General features: G+C 37.5%; 1 protein-coding gene across 4 annotated transcripts; it reads left to right on the top strand.

Annotated features, from left to right (window-relative positions):
* The first annotated feature begins 768 nt into the window (after window positions 1-768).
* LOC113097583 (N-acetyllactosaminide beta-1,3-N-acetylglucosaminyltransferase 2) lies at window positions 769-15,662 on the top strand. Of its 4 annotated transcripts, none has more exons than XM_026262833.1 (3): window positions 769-814; window positions 1,618-1,871; window positions 13,043-15,661. In XM_026262833.1, exons 2-3 carry the CDS (start codon window positions 1,739-1,741, stop codon window positions 14,299-14,301), a joined length of 1,392 nt encoding a protein of 463 aa, XP_026118618.1. In that variant the 5' UTR covers window positions 769-814; window positions 1,618-1,738; the 3' UTR covers window positions 14,302-15,661. The 4 variants fall into 4 exon arrangements, with proteins under 4 accessions (XP_026118618.1, XP_026118617.1, XP_026118620.1 ...); XM_026262832.1 differs by having other exon boundaries at window positions 770-979; window positions 13,043-15,662; XM_026262835.1 differs by lacking the exons at window positions 769-814; window positions 1,618-1,871 and adding an exon at window positions 9,189-9,534 and having other exon boundaries at window positions 13,043-15,659.
* The last annotated feature ends 196 nt before the right edge of the window (window positions 15,663-15,858 follow it).

Genomic DNA, 15,858 nt, shown 5'->3' with positions numbered 1-15,858 from the left:
ACCGTGTTGTGCGAATGTTAACAAAATAATCATGGCACATACTCTGGTGAAATACATTTTCAACATTATGAAATGGTGGAAAAATAAATAGCTTGAACTGACACAAATTCAACCGGTACATTTTCATTACTGGCATTTCTTGGCATGTGACAAACACAGAGCGATTCATTATTATAAATCAGACATTATAGGCTTAAGAAATCAAATCTGAAGGTTCAAAGTGCAACTGTTTTTGTGTGTTACAGATTGAAGATGTTCCCTGGAAGTACTTTGAGTGTTTTTAGAGGAATATCCCTGGGATCATTGATTGTGGAACCTGTGTGAATGTAAATGTCTCAAGTCTCTTAACAAAGTGTGTTTGTCCATTAAAGCGCTTTAATGCTGTATTATTATTATTATTATTATTAATGTACGCAATAAAATTTTCTAAACTTGGTTCCTCGTTTAGGCTAAAATAGCCTATTCAAATTAATTTTACTTTCTTTCTGCACATATTCTTGTCTTCGGAAGAATATGTCACCGTTTTTAAAAAGTATTTATAGGTCAGGAAACAACCTAGTTTAAAGATCATTTAGGAATTATAAATGACAACCGAGAATTCGTTCTGTTAAAAACTAGAGCTGTCAATGGGAGATTTTATTATTAGCTATTATTTCCGAATACTACTACTTTTAAAAACGATTAAAAGTAATTTATATTATATTCATAATAAGTTTATATTAAATTGGGAAAATACCGGAAGTGCTGCGCGTGAGGCAGATCACATGACCCCTGTCAATACCCAAGCATGGCTGACGCGGACAGCCAGAGATGTGTGAGTGCTTTTCTTTTACTGTCTATGTGCTTTACTGAACGGAATCACACAGAGACTCTATCACGGTAATACCGAGATCACGGAGGAGCTTCTGAAGAATGAGCTGTACGCGGAGATGACGGAGATGACGCAGAACGAGTTCCGCGCGCTGCATGACAAGATGAGGTCGCTTTGGCTATTATGGCAACTTCTGCTGTTAAACACATACAAAACACTTCATATAATAGAGAGATTTCACTGTTTATCAAACCACCTGCAGACGTGGACTGCACTGTGCTCTGTCTGCCACTAGAGAGCAGCACAGCACTAAATCATAGCATGACTGTTCATTCAGGGCATAACAATGAAGTCATAGAATGTCCGTCATTATAAAATGTATAATTCTAAACTTAGATTTTATTTTTATTACATTAAGAGTTAAGCCATAAATTATTCCTTTTGCTTTTATGTATGTGGAATTTACTAGTAAAATAATCAGATTCACCATGAAATTAAGAGATGTTTTTTTATTATTAATGTTATTCAAAAAAATAATCTTTTATCAAAGTACAACAGTACAGTGTTATTTTAGCATCAAAATGCTGTTTTTTATTGTTATATTTTATAGAATTTTTTAATGTATTTTCTTTGTTTTTATTGTTATTTTAGATTTTGTCATTTCAGAATATTTCATTAATATTTAAAATATTTTGTTTTCATTGCGATTTTCATTTTAATATTAATTTTTGCAATTTTGTTGTGTTTTTGTCCTTTTTGTTTAAAAATAATGTATAAAAATATGATATAATTTTTAATAATTTTAGACATGGATCAGGCGCAGCTGGAAGCGTTCCTCACGGCGCAGACGCGGAAGCAGGGCGGCGGTGTGACCCTGGAGCAGGTGGCTGCTCTGGGGCGCTTCTGGAAGGCCCACCGGACGCGTGTATGAGAGAGTCTGCTGACTCAGAGCCGCCAGGAGCCCGGCCTCAGGGGCCTGAAGTGGAGGGTGGACCTGCACACGTCTGCCAGCAGGGGGCAGGTGTCCCTGGTGGAGCTAGAGCTCGGCCGCGCAGGACAGGTGAGAACTGAACAGCACAAATGAGGGTTCAATTCTTAGAAACGTAAGGGTGGATCTTCATATGTGGATGTGTGTGCGCCTGAGAGTTTTGACGATGATTTCTTTGCACACTCCCATGGGAAATGTAGGTACTCTGGATACAAGGATACAAAGAGTATAATTGCACACACCTATGAATATGTGCAGACACGTCCCAAAAAATGAAGTAACACCCCTCTGTCTGATTGTATTTCACATTGGCAGGAGATATGACAAGTTGGGTGCTCATTGAAGGATGTATGAGAAATGTATGTGTTTTTGTTGTTGTTGCCAGTGCAGTTTAAAACCTCTGTAAGCGGAGGAGGTGAAATATTGAGAGTAATTATTAACAAGAAAACTGAAACCAATGACCATCAAAACATTTTCATTCTCTAAAATAAAAGAAATATTAACTGAAAGAAAATATTGAAAAAAAAAAGTTTATCTTGATGTACTAAATAGAAATTAATACAATTATAGTATGTAGACACAAAATACTAACTAAAATTACAACTGTATTTTTCAAAATAAAAAGTAATTTAAAATACTAATAAACCTGTAATAGTATCTCGATGCTAAAATAACACTAGACATGTTTTTATTAGATTGTTTTGAATGATATTTTAGCAACTAGTCAATATCAGGAGCATCACACATCATCCATGCAAACTCTTATCCAGAGAGTTTTCTCAGCAGGTGTGGATTTGCTTAATTCTTTAATCTCGTTGATGATTGAGAGAGGTTTTGAATAATCTTCTGCACACCTGCATGAGAAGTGTTGCAAGGATACTAGACATTCAGTGTAGTGCAGACCGGGCTCTTGTGTGGAAAAAATGCAAATTGCAGGTGAAATGAAAAAAGTTTCTGCCAAAAAGATCAAAGGCAAATTTTATTTAGCTTAATTGTTATTAATATTATAGCATGGTTTAGTTAAATTCTTCTTTGAAGACTGACAGATGTTCAGAGATTTTGAATAATCTTCTGTAGCTGTGAATTAGCTTTGCTTTCAGTTTAGTTTACAAAAACTGTATTAGAAATCAATGGAAGGCTTAAATTAATAATTATGGAAAGCTGTAACTGCAGTGTAAGTGGAAAAACACACTCTGAAAATGTTATTTAGTCATTTATATTTACGTTGGCTTGAAAAAGTCAATTTACTGATCTGCTATTTAAGCTGCTTCTGAGCCGAAATGTAGTCAGTATTTCCCTCTCGAGCTTTAAAGCTACAAACACCAAACTCGGGTCACACCTTCAAACTGTTCTAAAGTTAGTTGCTAAATCTTTTCTAAATGATTCGGTTTATGGTTTTCGAAAACCAGACTACCAAATCCACTAAAAATCCCATAGACTTTCATTGAGGGCGTGAAAACTTTTGTACAGTAAGGCTTATAGAGTATTCAAGCTTTTTATCACTGGCAAAGCTTAATGACTATCATAGACAACATGCTAATTCACACTAGCAGCATACTAAAACATGTTAGCAATGTGTAAATCCTGCATGCTAATCATGCTAAAGCATGCTAGCAACATGCTAATCATGCCAAAACATAATAATCGTGTCTAAAAACATGCTAACAACATCTATCTATCTAAACTTTTTAACCATTAAAACCATTATAAATGGTTTTCTGCAGTATGTTTGACATGTTTCATTAGGATTTATTGTTTTTTTTAACAAACCACCAATAGAAGGTGACCAATTAGCAGAAGAGCAGTACAGTTTCAATTAAAACCAATATTAGTCCCTTTATAACCAGTAAAAGCATTACAAATGTTCTAATAGTGTCTTTTGTTTGTATTTTTTTTCATCAGGATCAGTCTGTTTCTGAAATATATTTGTATCAGTATGTGCATGGGCTCTAATCCATGTCTTTTTCTCTTGTGATATCAATAGAGGTCTGGTTTACAGGAAACAGAGACCCATTAGTGACATTAGCCGTCATTATTCTGCCATTAAGTCTTTCTGCTTATCATCAGCTCGTTCCTCTGACGTTCATTTAGGGGTTTTTATGTTTGCAGATGCTTATCCGTAATATCTGTTGAATGTTATTGTCTAAGCTCTAAGAGTCGAGACGAGAAAGACAGCCTTCTTTTTTAGGTGATTGTGTATTTTTTGTAGAAGCACAGTTAGCTCTGTAAGAGGAGACCTCTCTGCACTGTATGCTGCTTTCAGTCCATTTGTTTGTCCGTGTGAGTGCTGTTATTGTTTTGTGTCATTCGTGCCATGTGCAGAGAGATGCATTATACTCTGTATGATTCACGCTCGGAGAATAGAGGACTGTAGAGCGTTCAGCAGAAGAGCAGAAAGGTCCCTCATCAGAAACGAGGAGATTGATTCTTCATTCAGGGTCACGGGATCAATTACTGCTGGATAAAACCACAGATCATTTCAGATAGTGTTTGTGTTGGACGGGAAGAGAAGAGACTATTTTTACACATCCACAGTCATGCATTAGATGCACCAATATGGTTACTTACAGTTTAATTACTAATAGGAGTGAAAAAGCATGACATTTTCAGGAAGGACCTGTTGTCTGAAGAGTTCAGATCATGCTGCTGTTTTCAGTTCTGCTCTCTTGTGCTTGCAGCTGCTGTCAGTTGATTCAATTTCACTGATGAATATGCAGCTTAATTGGGCTCGTTTATTGAATTTCGTTGTGCCAATTGTGATAAGCCTTTCCAATGTTGTTATATTTACTGAAGTCACTGTCTCTATGGTTACAGGTGATGCGATATGGCTATTGTGAGCACACAAAAGGAACCTGACATCAGTTCATTCATTCATGCATCATCTGAACAGGACAGTCTGAGAGATACGCCTGTTATTAAACGCACTTGTCATAATCTGTGTGCATGTAGCACAGTTCACTACTTATTATGTATATCCGATTCCTACTAGTAACTGATCTCTAATTTATAACTTTTTCTCTATTTTGCACATAGTGTTAATGTTGTAGTTTAGTTTAGGTTTAAGGCTGTATTTGTGCTTGAAGGAAACACAGTGTAGGAGCCACTTCGGGTGTCCGTTGATGACGTCATCATAACCTGCTTTAGTTGCTGATGTCATCAGAGTCGTATTCTTCTGGCTTTCTGGATCATTTTACAAAAGAATGCTTTGACACTGCTCTGTAATTATGGTATAGTGTTGTAGTCAGCTGGTCGTTATCACGAAAATAAATCAAGAGTGTTTTTCCGCATTCAGGCGAGAATCGAATGCTGAACGTGCATTATTCCACTTGGACATAATGGACATAAAATATTGATTCTCGATATTGTGAGATGAAAGAGTGCAGACAGAGAGATAAGAAACGAAGTAGGAAGACTGCTCAGACAATGATTAATTATTCAGTTAGCATTATCACCATGGAAAAATGTGTTCACAGAATCGGAATCAAGAATTCCAGGAAACCCTGAATAAAGGAAATGCTAAGCTAGTTCTTTTTTTGTCATTCACATGTTTAAAAAAAAAAAAAAAAAAACATTCTCTGAATTGGTTCTAAATAACAAGTTCGGAATTCTGAGGATTTTGGATGTCAGTTTTCTTTGAGTGACAGCTGCTTTGTTTCCCGTATGGTGAATCGTACACCGCAGTGTTGATGCAGGTTGACTCTGTAACAGGTGTGTGTCAGCAGCGGTACTGAATTACACATTGACACTGAGCACTGATGTGTTGTTTAAAGTGCATTTGGGTCAGTTCAGGTTCACTGCTCATACTGGCCTCTGTTTCTTTCTCTCTGTCCTTTAGAGCTCTGAGTTTGTGTGTTTGGAGTTTGATGAGCAGAAGGTGAGCATCGACAGCGCTGTGCACCGCAGCTAGAGCTCATCTGCTTTTTCATAGTCGTGTGTGTGTGTGTGTGAGAGAGAGAGAATGTGTTTGTTTTATATGCTGTATTGTCATAATTTTATATTCCTCATAAATAATCATTGTCAAACTTCAAACTTGGATATCTGTGAGTTTATAGTTTTATTTTTTAATTCATGATTATCTCCTCAATCAGGATTTCAGGTTCGGTATTCTGTGTTAGGTTGATAATACACTGAACAACTTTTTGAGCAGTTTTGCCGGGCAACTTTGGGAAATGTTGCCATCAGTGTGCAAACCAGATGAGACACAGAGCCCACGACTGATCTAAATGATCCAAATAGAAATTTGTTACCCATCCTCAATGGGAGCAGGTGTTTGTTACTTTAGCAAAGGAAATCCAGTCTCCTCTTGGCTTATTTCGAAATCCTCCGACGTTTTTCTTTACAAATCCTCGTTTTGTGCTTCTGATTTGATTACATCACTGAATTCAATGATGAACTGCCTTTAACTATCATTTTGCATTATTGACACACTGTTTTCCAAATGAATGTTGTTCAGTGCTTTGACGCAATGTATTTTGTTTAAAGCCCTATATAAATAAAGGTGATTGATTGATTTGTGACCAGCATTTTGTTCTGTTCTCTCTCGGCGCTTGTCACTAACCACGCAGCGCTGACGAACTACAACATCTGCCTGCATGTCTTCTGGTTCCCCACAGTTAGCAGAAGTGAGAAAAAAAGTGTTTATTACGTTTGAAATCTGGATATTTATCTTAAACATACGCATGGATTCGCTACAGGGGGCCTTCATTCACCCCCTGGAGCCACGTGAGTAATGCTTTATTACAAATGTGCGCACTTTATTTCACGTCTTCTGAACTGTTGACAACAAACACCCGCTTACCCCATTGAAAGGCTTGGAAGAGCAAGGACAGTTTTTTAATTTAGCTCTGATTGGATTATTCTGAAAGAGGAAAGTCACATACACCTAGGGTGCTTCCAGGGTGAGTAGAAGATGGACGAGTTTCATTCTTGGGTGAACTAACCCTTTAACGCAGACTGTCAGGGTGGGCCTTTATGCAAAAATGGAAAGGCTTGTGTGAATTTGTACAGATAAGGATATGACCGTTAACTAAGAGTTTTTTTTTTTTTGCACCGAAGACACACATCTGTAATAGCGTCTGACAGGCAATCCATTATGCTAATGCATCAATATGAAGCTTAAAATAAAGATTTCTCATGTTTTGGGCATCTTTACATACTTTTATTCTCTGCAGGAGCTCATTCTGTTTCCTCCAATATCTGTAGATGAGTTTGTCCATAGAAATGCTGTAATTTGATGTGACCGGCTGCAGTTGTACATGCACTTTGGGCAGAACCAACTAATCGATAATGATGTTGATTTTCATTATCGATAATAATCGATTTTATCGATTAGTTGTTGCAGCCTAAGGCTAAACTATTCCTTTAAGTGAACACTTTGTGCTTTTATGCTTTAACTATGTAAATACAGTATTTTACACATTTTGGCAGACCATCTGATTCCCCAATGTGAATCCAGCTAATGATCTTGCTATGCTAATGCTGTACCAGTTTCAGTCCTTCTTTCAAGATTTATTTGCTGTGCTTTAAATCACTTCACAGGGTTAATGGCGCTTTTATGTAGTCACTAAGTAACTAAATGAAGTAGTAACTTGATAAATGGTGAGCAGTGGCAGCGCAGGTGACTCAGTGACCTGACGTGGACCTGTAAATCTTCTTAATTCATCTGAGTTAATGTTTATTATGTGTAACAAATGATTTCTTGTTCTAGGAACGGCAGAGATACTAATATCGTAATCCTTTATCACTGCTGTGTTTTTGAGCAAAGGTCGTCATTCTGAAAGTCAAAGTTATGTTGAGAAGAGTTGTTCCCATACTGCATGCTAAAAAGCCTAGACGACGTATTGTTCATGATTAGGGGCAAAATTGGTGTCTTGCTATGACACAAATCTCTTTTCTTTGTAGTATTTAAAAAAAAATAATAATGTGATTTTTTGTTTGTTTGTTAAGATTTACTGTAATTTAAAAAACAGCATGCATAAATATTAAATATGTCATTTCTATGTTAATTGATCATTTTAAAACTTGTAATAATACAGTAAATTAGAACAAAAATGATAAATTATACGATTAAACAATAAAATGACTTTTAGCTTTCATGTGATTTCCTCTTGAGGTGACAAGACAACATCAACTGACTTTTTGAGTTAATTTGAACAGTTTTGGATGCTATTTTGTACCCCTTTTTAATTGTATTTTCTTTCCTGTATCATGTTTAGTCTATGTTTGGAGACTCAGTATTTGTTAACGGATTGAGATGCCACCCATCCTGTTTAAATATTCAAAACGAGTTTACACCATCCATCTACCCTTCAGGGGAACAGGTTGAGACGTGTCTCTTGTCTCACAGGTGTGAAAACATGGACATGAACCAGATGAGGATTGATCAGGGTGCAGCTCAAACAGATGGTTCTCGTTCTGTCATTTACAGCAAATGTTTGGTTTAACCAGCTTTAAAGCTGGTGGATGCCCTGTTAATTATTCAGATGAGAAGACAATGGGTGCGGCCTTTGAAAAGTATCATATGAGGTTACTAGTGATGATCGCACGTGAAGACTTCTAGACAGTCTGCATAAAGCTACACAGGGACATGCATTTATGTCAATATGTTGCTAACTAATCGTCACCAATAAATAATGAGTAATTTGTTCATTTTAGTAGGATAATATACTGACAGAACTAGCTGGTAATGCTTGCGTTATTGTGCTGAATATAGAATGGAACAGAATAGAATATTGTTAGAAAAAAATTTGATAGGAAATTTTTTTTATAGATTTTTCTTACATAAAATTGATCTCATTAATAAAAAAAGAACAAAGAGTTTAAAAATATATATTTGTGCAAATGAGTGTCATGCAGTTTGCTGTCAGAATACTAAAATTAAAAACAGCAGAGAATGATCTTCTTATGCCTTATTTGAATGGATATACCAATAAATAAAAATTTTACACAAGTGCAATAATGTTTGTGGTGGCTACATCTGTATTCCATAGGCAACAAACACATTTAAACACTTACACACACACACACACTCACACACATATATAAAGAAAACCCATTTTAAAATGCAGTCATTTAAAAAAAATTTGAAAAAAAAAAAAAACTTGATGAAGAAAGAACTTCTAGGGCTTATTGTGTGGGCTTTAGTGTTTTTTTTTAAGCATATAGACCTAATGCATCATTTGCTTGCAAAGTGAAGAAAATAGTTTTGTTACCCTGAGGCAAGTTTTAAGCCTTAATCTGAATTCAAATACATTTTAAGGACATTTTAAGGACAAAATGATATTTACAAGGAGGTGGTGATATTTGCTGAAGAACACCAACCCTCACTCCACCCCTAACCTGCTGCTCTCAGAGGTGCACAGTTTGATTTGTGAGCACTGCATATAGTCACGACTCACGAGCATATCAAACATCCTCACAAGTGTGTTTGACCAGTGTGCTGGTGAATAGATTTGACTAATTTACCCCGGCGCGCGTGGTCAAGCATGTACGCAGGCGTGCGTGCGCGCGTCCGTCGTGTGGGAGGCGCTCGCGCAGTCTGCGGAGGAGACTCTGACCTGAGTCAAACACACGCGGCACATTCAGTTGCAGTACTGACTTTAAACGGCACTTCAGAAATCCAGTAAAGAAATAAACAACAACAACAGTTCCGTTCGGTGGACTGAGAGCAAAATATAGAGGAAAATGTTATGTCTGTGAAGAAGAAACTGTTGAAGAAGAACCCGCTGTTATACTGGTGAGAAGACGCACACCTTCACGCACAGGTACATTCAGACAAGATTACACTACGAGTTAAGACTTACCAATGCCAAAATAAGGTGGAACATTTTGAAATGATGACAAAAAGCAAATTAAATGTATTTTACTACATGACACGAAGCTCTGTTGCTCACCTGCATCACCCTTATCTTTTTATTAAGGCAATTGAAAGATTTCTCTTATCTTTCTGTCAGATTTTTAAAGGGATATGTAACAAAAATCGGAAAATGTTGTGATTCCTCAAGTCTCATGTCTGATGCTTCACGATGCAATAGATTTTTTTTTTCTAAATGGTTCCATAAAGAACATTTAAAAGGAACCTTTATAATCTGAAGGTTCTTCATATTATAAACAGGTAAGAAAGAGATGGTTCTTGAATGGTTCTTTGTGAAGCACCTATATTTTTAAGAGTGTAGGCTAAAAGTACAGTATGTGTGCCATGATCCATCAGTCATGCAATAGTTACGTGGGAGAAGAAAACAAGTGAATTGTTCTCTAATAAGATCTGGTGCACATCATGAAATCGAGTTAGGACAGATTTGAGATTTCTTTTGATGTCCAACAACCGGTGTCATATTTGATCTGAGAGGATTTGCTCTAAATAGGCTATTGGATTTCAGACTGTTACTCGCACAAAGCTGACACTTACAAAAACAGGCTACCTGAGTTTAAGGAAATAAATCATGACGTCTGTAAAAATATTCCTAGTAATGATAAGAGTATCAACACATTTGTAAGCAAGTCAGAGATCTAATGTACAGTACACAACTTATTTGCCGTTTACAGTACAGCGTCTGTACAGAAGCATTAGCCTGTGTCTTCAGGATGTTGACTACACCTTTAAAATCACAGTTTTCATCAAGGGACTTGATGAAACACAGTTTAAATACATCTAAATGAAAACCACATTTTCCCTTTTTATCATACATCAGTGTTTTTGTTTTCTTACCTTGTTTGTTACTTTACTAAAAAGTGAGTGTGTGGTCTAAATGATTCAGCTGAAAGCAATTTCACTGTTTTCCAATCCGCATTAAATCCATACGGAATTCAGTGTGTTCCATTTTTTACTTAGCGGTGAACAAATTGCATTCACCTGAGGATGTAATAGCAACAGTAAGCCACTCAAGCAGTTTTTGTTAAGAGCATTACCAGGCGGTACGTGGCCATTACTGGCATTATTATGAATTGTGTTATAATCAGTGTTGGGGTAATGCATTACAAATATTGTGAGTTATGTAATCAGATTACTTTTTTCAGTAAAGTGGCACATTACTTATTAATTTATAAATAAATGAGCAGTGACTTTGTTTCCCATGTAATGAATGCCAGTCTTGTCCCCATGTTGAGAGACATCATTAGTATTTACTAATCTCACCTACCAGAAAACTGATTCAGTATTACTTAAAATGAATAAAAACAATTAAATGCAGTATTTAAATATATTAAATAGCACAAATATAATTTATGCATTTAATCCCTTTTTATTAACCAATGTCTTTACTGCTGACATCTGATGATCCAGTTCAACCATGGTAATAAGCAAAATAACTTTAGATAAACTTAACATTTGTTTCATTTTCTTCATTGCTGCAGTTTATTCTTCATGCACCTCAGAACAGCAGCAGAGCTCAAAGGTTTGTTTGAGCTGCACCCTCTACTGTACAGATGGGAATTGGCATTTCCTTCAGCCTGAGGCTTGTTCGTTTCACTTTTGGGCTTATAAAACAGAACTTTTCTTGCAAAAAAATTAACAAGCAAGCCGTGCCCAGATGATAATTTTTTTTTTTTGTAAAAGTAACACAATCAGTTACTTTTTTAGGGAGCAACTCATTATTGTAACTTACTACTTATAAAAGTCCCTAACACTCATTATTATCGATATCACAAATAGCCTACATGTCTCAGAATAAAGAAGGCTTTAAAGAGTTTAATTGTGATTAAATGAGACACTTTCTGACAGTATAATCAGTGATAGCATCCTAAATGCATTGTCTGGTTTGGACCGTGCTAATACGCTGTCACTTAGTTGCTAAAAGTGTTAAAGTAGGGCAATGATAGCATGTGTTCAGATCTACAGTGCACTCATAAAATAGATTTGTGGTATGCTATTGAAGGTTTCCTGCGATCTGAAACAGTTTAGTCATCAATACCCACCTTTGACCATCTGGTGCATATTGAAAGCACATTATGAAAAGCTGATGCCAGATCTTTGAAACTGAATATCATTGGACTGATTACAGAATCTGAGGTATATAATCTATTTGATCAACCCAAACTGAGAAGACACATTTTTAAATGTGCTCTTCCTGTCTTCCCGAGTCAAAATAAACTGCAATGTCAAAGGTTTGACTGTAGGAGACTAGGAAGAGTCTGACGTTGCACATCTGTAATTGGTGTCATGAGGAACACATGATGTTTCTGAATGAATGAGAGAAGGAAGCACAATGTAGGATGGCGTGGAGTCTGAAACAGAGAGAAATCTTGGGTTCAGTATATCGAACATTGGCTGATATGCTGCAGGTTCATCCGTTACTGTTCAGGTACAGTTACAGGAGGAGAAACCCTGGACGTGTCCCACCGGACTCACTCATGGATCTCACCCTAGACTTGCCCTGCAGATGTCCTCGCTGTGAGTAACGGACCAGCCGTTACTTTACTGTTTCATTACTGTTTATGTTCTTTCTCAAAGAAATAGTTCATCCAGAAATGTAAATTATTTTTACTCACCCTAGAAGTTTTTATTTTATTTTTCTGAACCTTATTAAATCATATTACAGCTTTGTGTGTAGAACAAAATACCTAAATTACAGGTTATTCTACGCACAGAGCTATGATTTCACTTCAAATGCACCAGTTGTGCTTTTATGGCTTTTATTGTATTAATTTTGGAGCATTAATATGTTAAAAACAACTGTAAATTTAATTAAAAATCTAATAATAAAAATATAATTTTGTGTTGCATGGGGAAAAAAATGCAGCATTTGAAATGATTAATGATAGATGTTTAATTTTTGGATGAGTCATTTGAGCTCTTTTTTAATCATTTACTAAAACTGACATGCAAAGGTTGTTCATTGCACTTCATGGTTGGGGAATCATGTATCCGTTGTGGTTAGTTTCTGCCTGCTGCTTTTTTTGAGGTGAGGTATGTGCTACAAAAACACTACAAGCCTCTAGCACTCTCATCTGCTCAAAAACAGCAGTTTTGACCCTTTTAAATGTGACCCACAACATTATTTTGGTGTATGGTTGAGGTTGAAACAGTATGCTGCTGGATCAAACACTCACAGCTCAAGTCCATACTAACTGGCTTTGACTAATGTAACTATCATAGTTACTAACATAAGTTAACTTCCTCCACTTTCCAGGTCACTGTGGTTTGCCCATCCCACTTTCTCCACCATGTTCTGTCGACCTTCACCTTTCCACGCCTGTGTTCCCGGACTGTAACCCAACATATAATAATTCTCTTTCTGTGTCTTCAGGTGGTAAGGGCATCTTCAAGATGAACAGCAGCTGGAAGACCACCAAGCTGCTGGGATTGCTGATGTTAGCCAACATCCTCATCTACGTCGTGGTGGAAGTGTCCCGAAGCTACGGGCAGGGCCGAGACATGTACAGGCGAGGGAAACTGACGCCCAAAAAGTTCTGGAAGACGCCGGAAGTCAGTCTGGCGTTCTGGAATCGCATGCAGGACCGGCTCGATGACATCTACTACCTGCCACTCGCAAACGGCAGCGAGCCCCCTCCGGACTTTCAGGGAATCCCACGTTGGCTGAACCGCACGAGTCCTTGCCAGCCGGACAGCAGGGTGACGACAGAGATCGAAGACTTTAAGTCCCTACCACAGCGATTCCAGGACTTCTTGTTGTACATGGGATGCAGGTCGTACCCCTTGATAACGGACGCACCCAACGTGTGTTCTGAACCGCCGTACCTCTTGCTTGCAGTGAAGTCCATTGCGGCACATTTCGACCGACGGCAGGCCATACGGGAATCATGGGGACGCGCTGGGATCCTCGACGGCCGGCGCATTGTGACGGTGTTCCTACTTGGCAGCATGGCAGCAACGGACCACTTCCCGAACTTGTCGGACATGGTCAAGCACGAATCGGCGTTGTACGGCGATGTCCTGCAGTGGGATTATCGAGACTCGTTCTTCAATCTCACTTTAAAGGAAGTCCTCTTTCTGGAGTGGTTTGGAACTCATTGCGCTTCTGCAAAGTATGTGTTCAAAGGTGACGACGATGTTTTCGTCAATACGCAGCATATACTGGCTTACCTGGGCAATGTTTCCAAGACACAGGACCTTTTTGTTGGCGATGTGATCGCCAATGCTGGACCACACCGGACCAAACACCTCAAGTATTACATCCCCGAGAGCGTGTTTCGAGGAATTTACCCACCGTACGCCGGAGGCGGAGGCTACCTGTATTCTGGGAATCTGGGGCTGCGGTTAAGAACGATCTCGCGTCTGGTCACGTTGTACCCGATAGACGACGTCTACACTGGGATGTGTCTGAAGAGACTGGGACTAGTACCAGAGAAACACATGGGCTTTAAGACCTTTGACATTGAGGAGAAGCACAGAGAGAATCCTTGTGCGTACAAAAGTCTGATTCTGGTCCATCCCAGGAGCCCACAGGACATGATAAAGATCTGGTCTTGGATTAATGACCCAAAAGCGGAATGTTACATCGCGCCTACAACGAAGGGTGCAGTGCGACGCAACAAAATCAAATAGAACCCAATGACAGTAAAACTGAAGCCCTGTTCGATTATTGATGTACAGCTTACAAAAAAGTGTTCCCATTAAGTTATAAAAACTATATTTCTGAATGTTCTGCATTACCCGCGGTACGGAAATAATGAGTAATAAAACATTAAAATAATATGGGAAGAAACACCAGTTTGCAATATCAAGCAGCACAACAAGCTGTTTTGTAAAGCTATAAACAGCTGGAAGGAAATGACACCCATAAAACAACAAGCCAGACCTATAAAATTTACAAATGGCCGAGCCCGCGCTTATGGAAGAAACAGTATGAAAAAGATTTATTCTTGCTTACGCAATCATTAAGGGAACATTCCACTGAATCAAATGTCATAGGAATGTTTATTTTTGAATGCTCTTTGAACATTCTAAAAGAAGTTGTAACATTTAAAAAACATTAGATGGAACTTCCAGTTTAAACATTACAGTAAGTAAGTTCAGTGAATGAGCTAATGTTTCCGTGCTAACGTTCTGAGATCATCAATAAAGCCCAGAGAACTTTAGACAAATGTTCTACTGTATGCATGTTACTGGAAGAACATTTGAGAGAACCTTGCTAGAACATTCTGAGAACATTCCCTGTCAGCTGGGACATACTTACACACATTCTTTCACTTTGATGCAATGAATCACGTTTATTTACTCAAAATGAGTTTTATATGGTGCACTATGATGCATCTTGACAAAAAATCAGGGTGCATTTTCATAATAGAAAGAGCGAGTCTAATATGTTTGTGTATTTTTATGTTGTTGTTTTAATTTATATGTGCACATTGGTGTGTGGAAGACTATGGCTGAGCTGTTTCTCTTGCATTAAACCTCTATATTCTCAGGAAGCTGCTGTTTGATCATTCTCCAACTACACTATCAGCATCGGGATAGTAATAGAAGTTTTATTACTTTATATTCTGTTTGTGCAAGTAAGCTGTGACCTTTGTACCTTTGTTGTATTGCAACATGCTGTAGGACACTTACACCACATGCAGTGAACTAAACCAGTCTCCAAAGTGTAAAGTCAAAATCCAAATCAATTACTGTAAACATCTTCTTTAACTCCATATGGAAGATGAGCACAAAGGATCTCCATGTCATATTTTATGTGAAGTTCTGTAATGTGTTCAATATGAGTGCAAATGTGTGATTATGGATAGAATTAGATTGTCCTGAAAACACAGGAAATAGGCTTGATGAGTGAAACGTATCATTCCAGGTAAGCAGTGTTATGTACATATAGCAGGTAATAAAGTTATGTTGATAATTGGACGTAATGTTGCAGTTTTTGTATCACATGGCCCTCACTCATTTTCAAACTGAGGTCATTTGTTTGAGATTTTATGTTGTTGTTGTTGTTTTTTTGGTGTGTGTGTGTGTGGGGGGGGGGGGGTTGGTTTTGTTTGATTTTAGTTTGATTTAAACTTTTATTTTATTATTATTTGTTACTTTTTACAAAAATCTTCACCTGAATTAGCATTGATTTTACTGCTATATTATTACCATGTGAAAAGACCTATGCAAAAAAGATAGTTT

Source organism: Carassius auratus, unplaced genomic scaffold (genome assembly GCF_003368295.1).
Source record: "Carassius auratus strain Wakin unplaced genomic scaffold, ASM336829v1 scaf_tig00216332, whole genome shotgun sequence".
NCBI classification, from domain to species: Eukaryota; Metazoa; Chordata; class Actinopteri; order Cypriniformes; family Cyprinidae; genus Carassius; species Carassius auratus.
Note: the sequence above shows the minus strand (reverse complement) of the source record. Positions and strands in the feature narration are given on the sequence as shown.

Excerpts from the sequence above, each read along its gene's own strand:
- LOC113097583 (XM_026262832.1), top strand. The coding sequence starts at position 930 with ATGACGGAGATGACGCAGAACGAGTTCCGCGCGCTGCATGACAAGATG. Across the intron at positions 980-1,617 it reads GCGCTGCATGACAAGATGAG|ACATGGATCAGGCGCAGCTG; the intron begins GTCGCTTTGGCT and ends TAATAATTTTAG. Across the intron at positions 1,872-13,042 it reads AGCTCGGCCGCGCAGGACAG|GTGGTAAGGGCATCTTCAAG; the intron begins GTGAGAACTGAA and ends CTGTGTCTTCAG.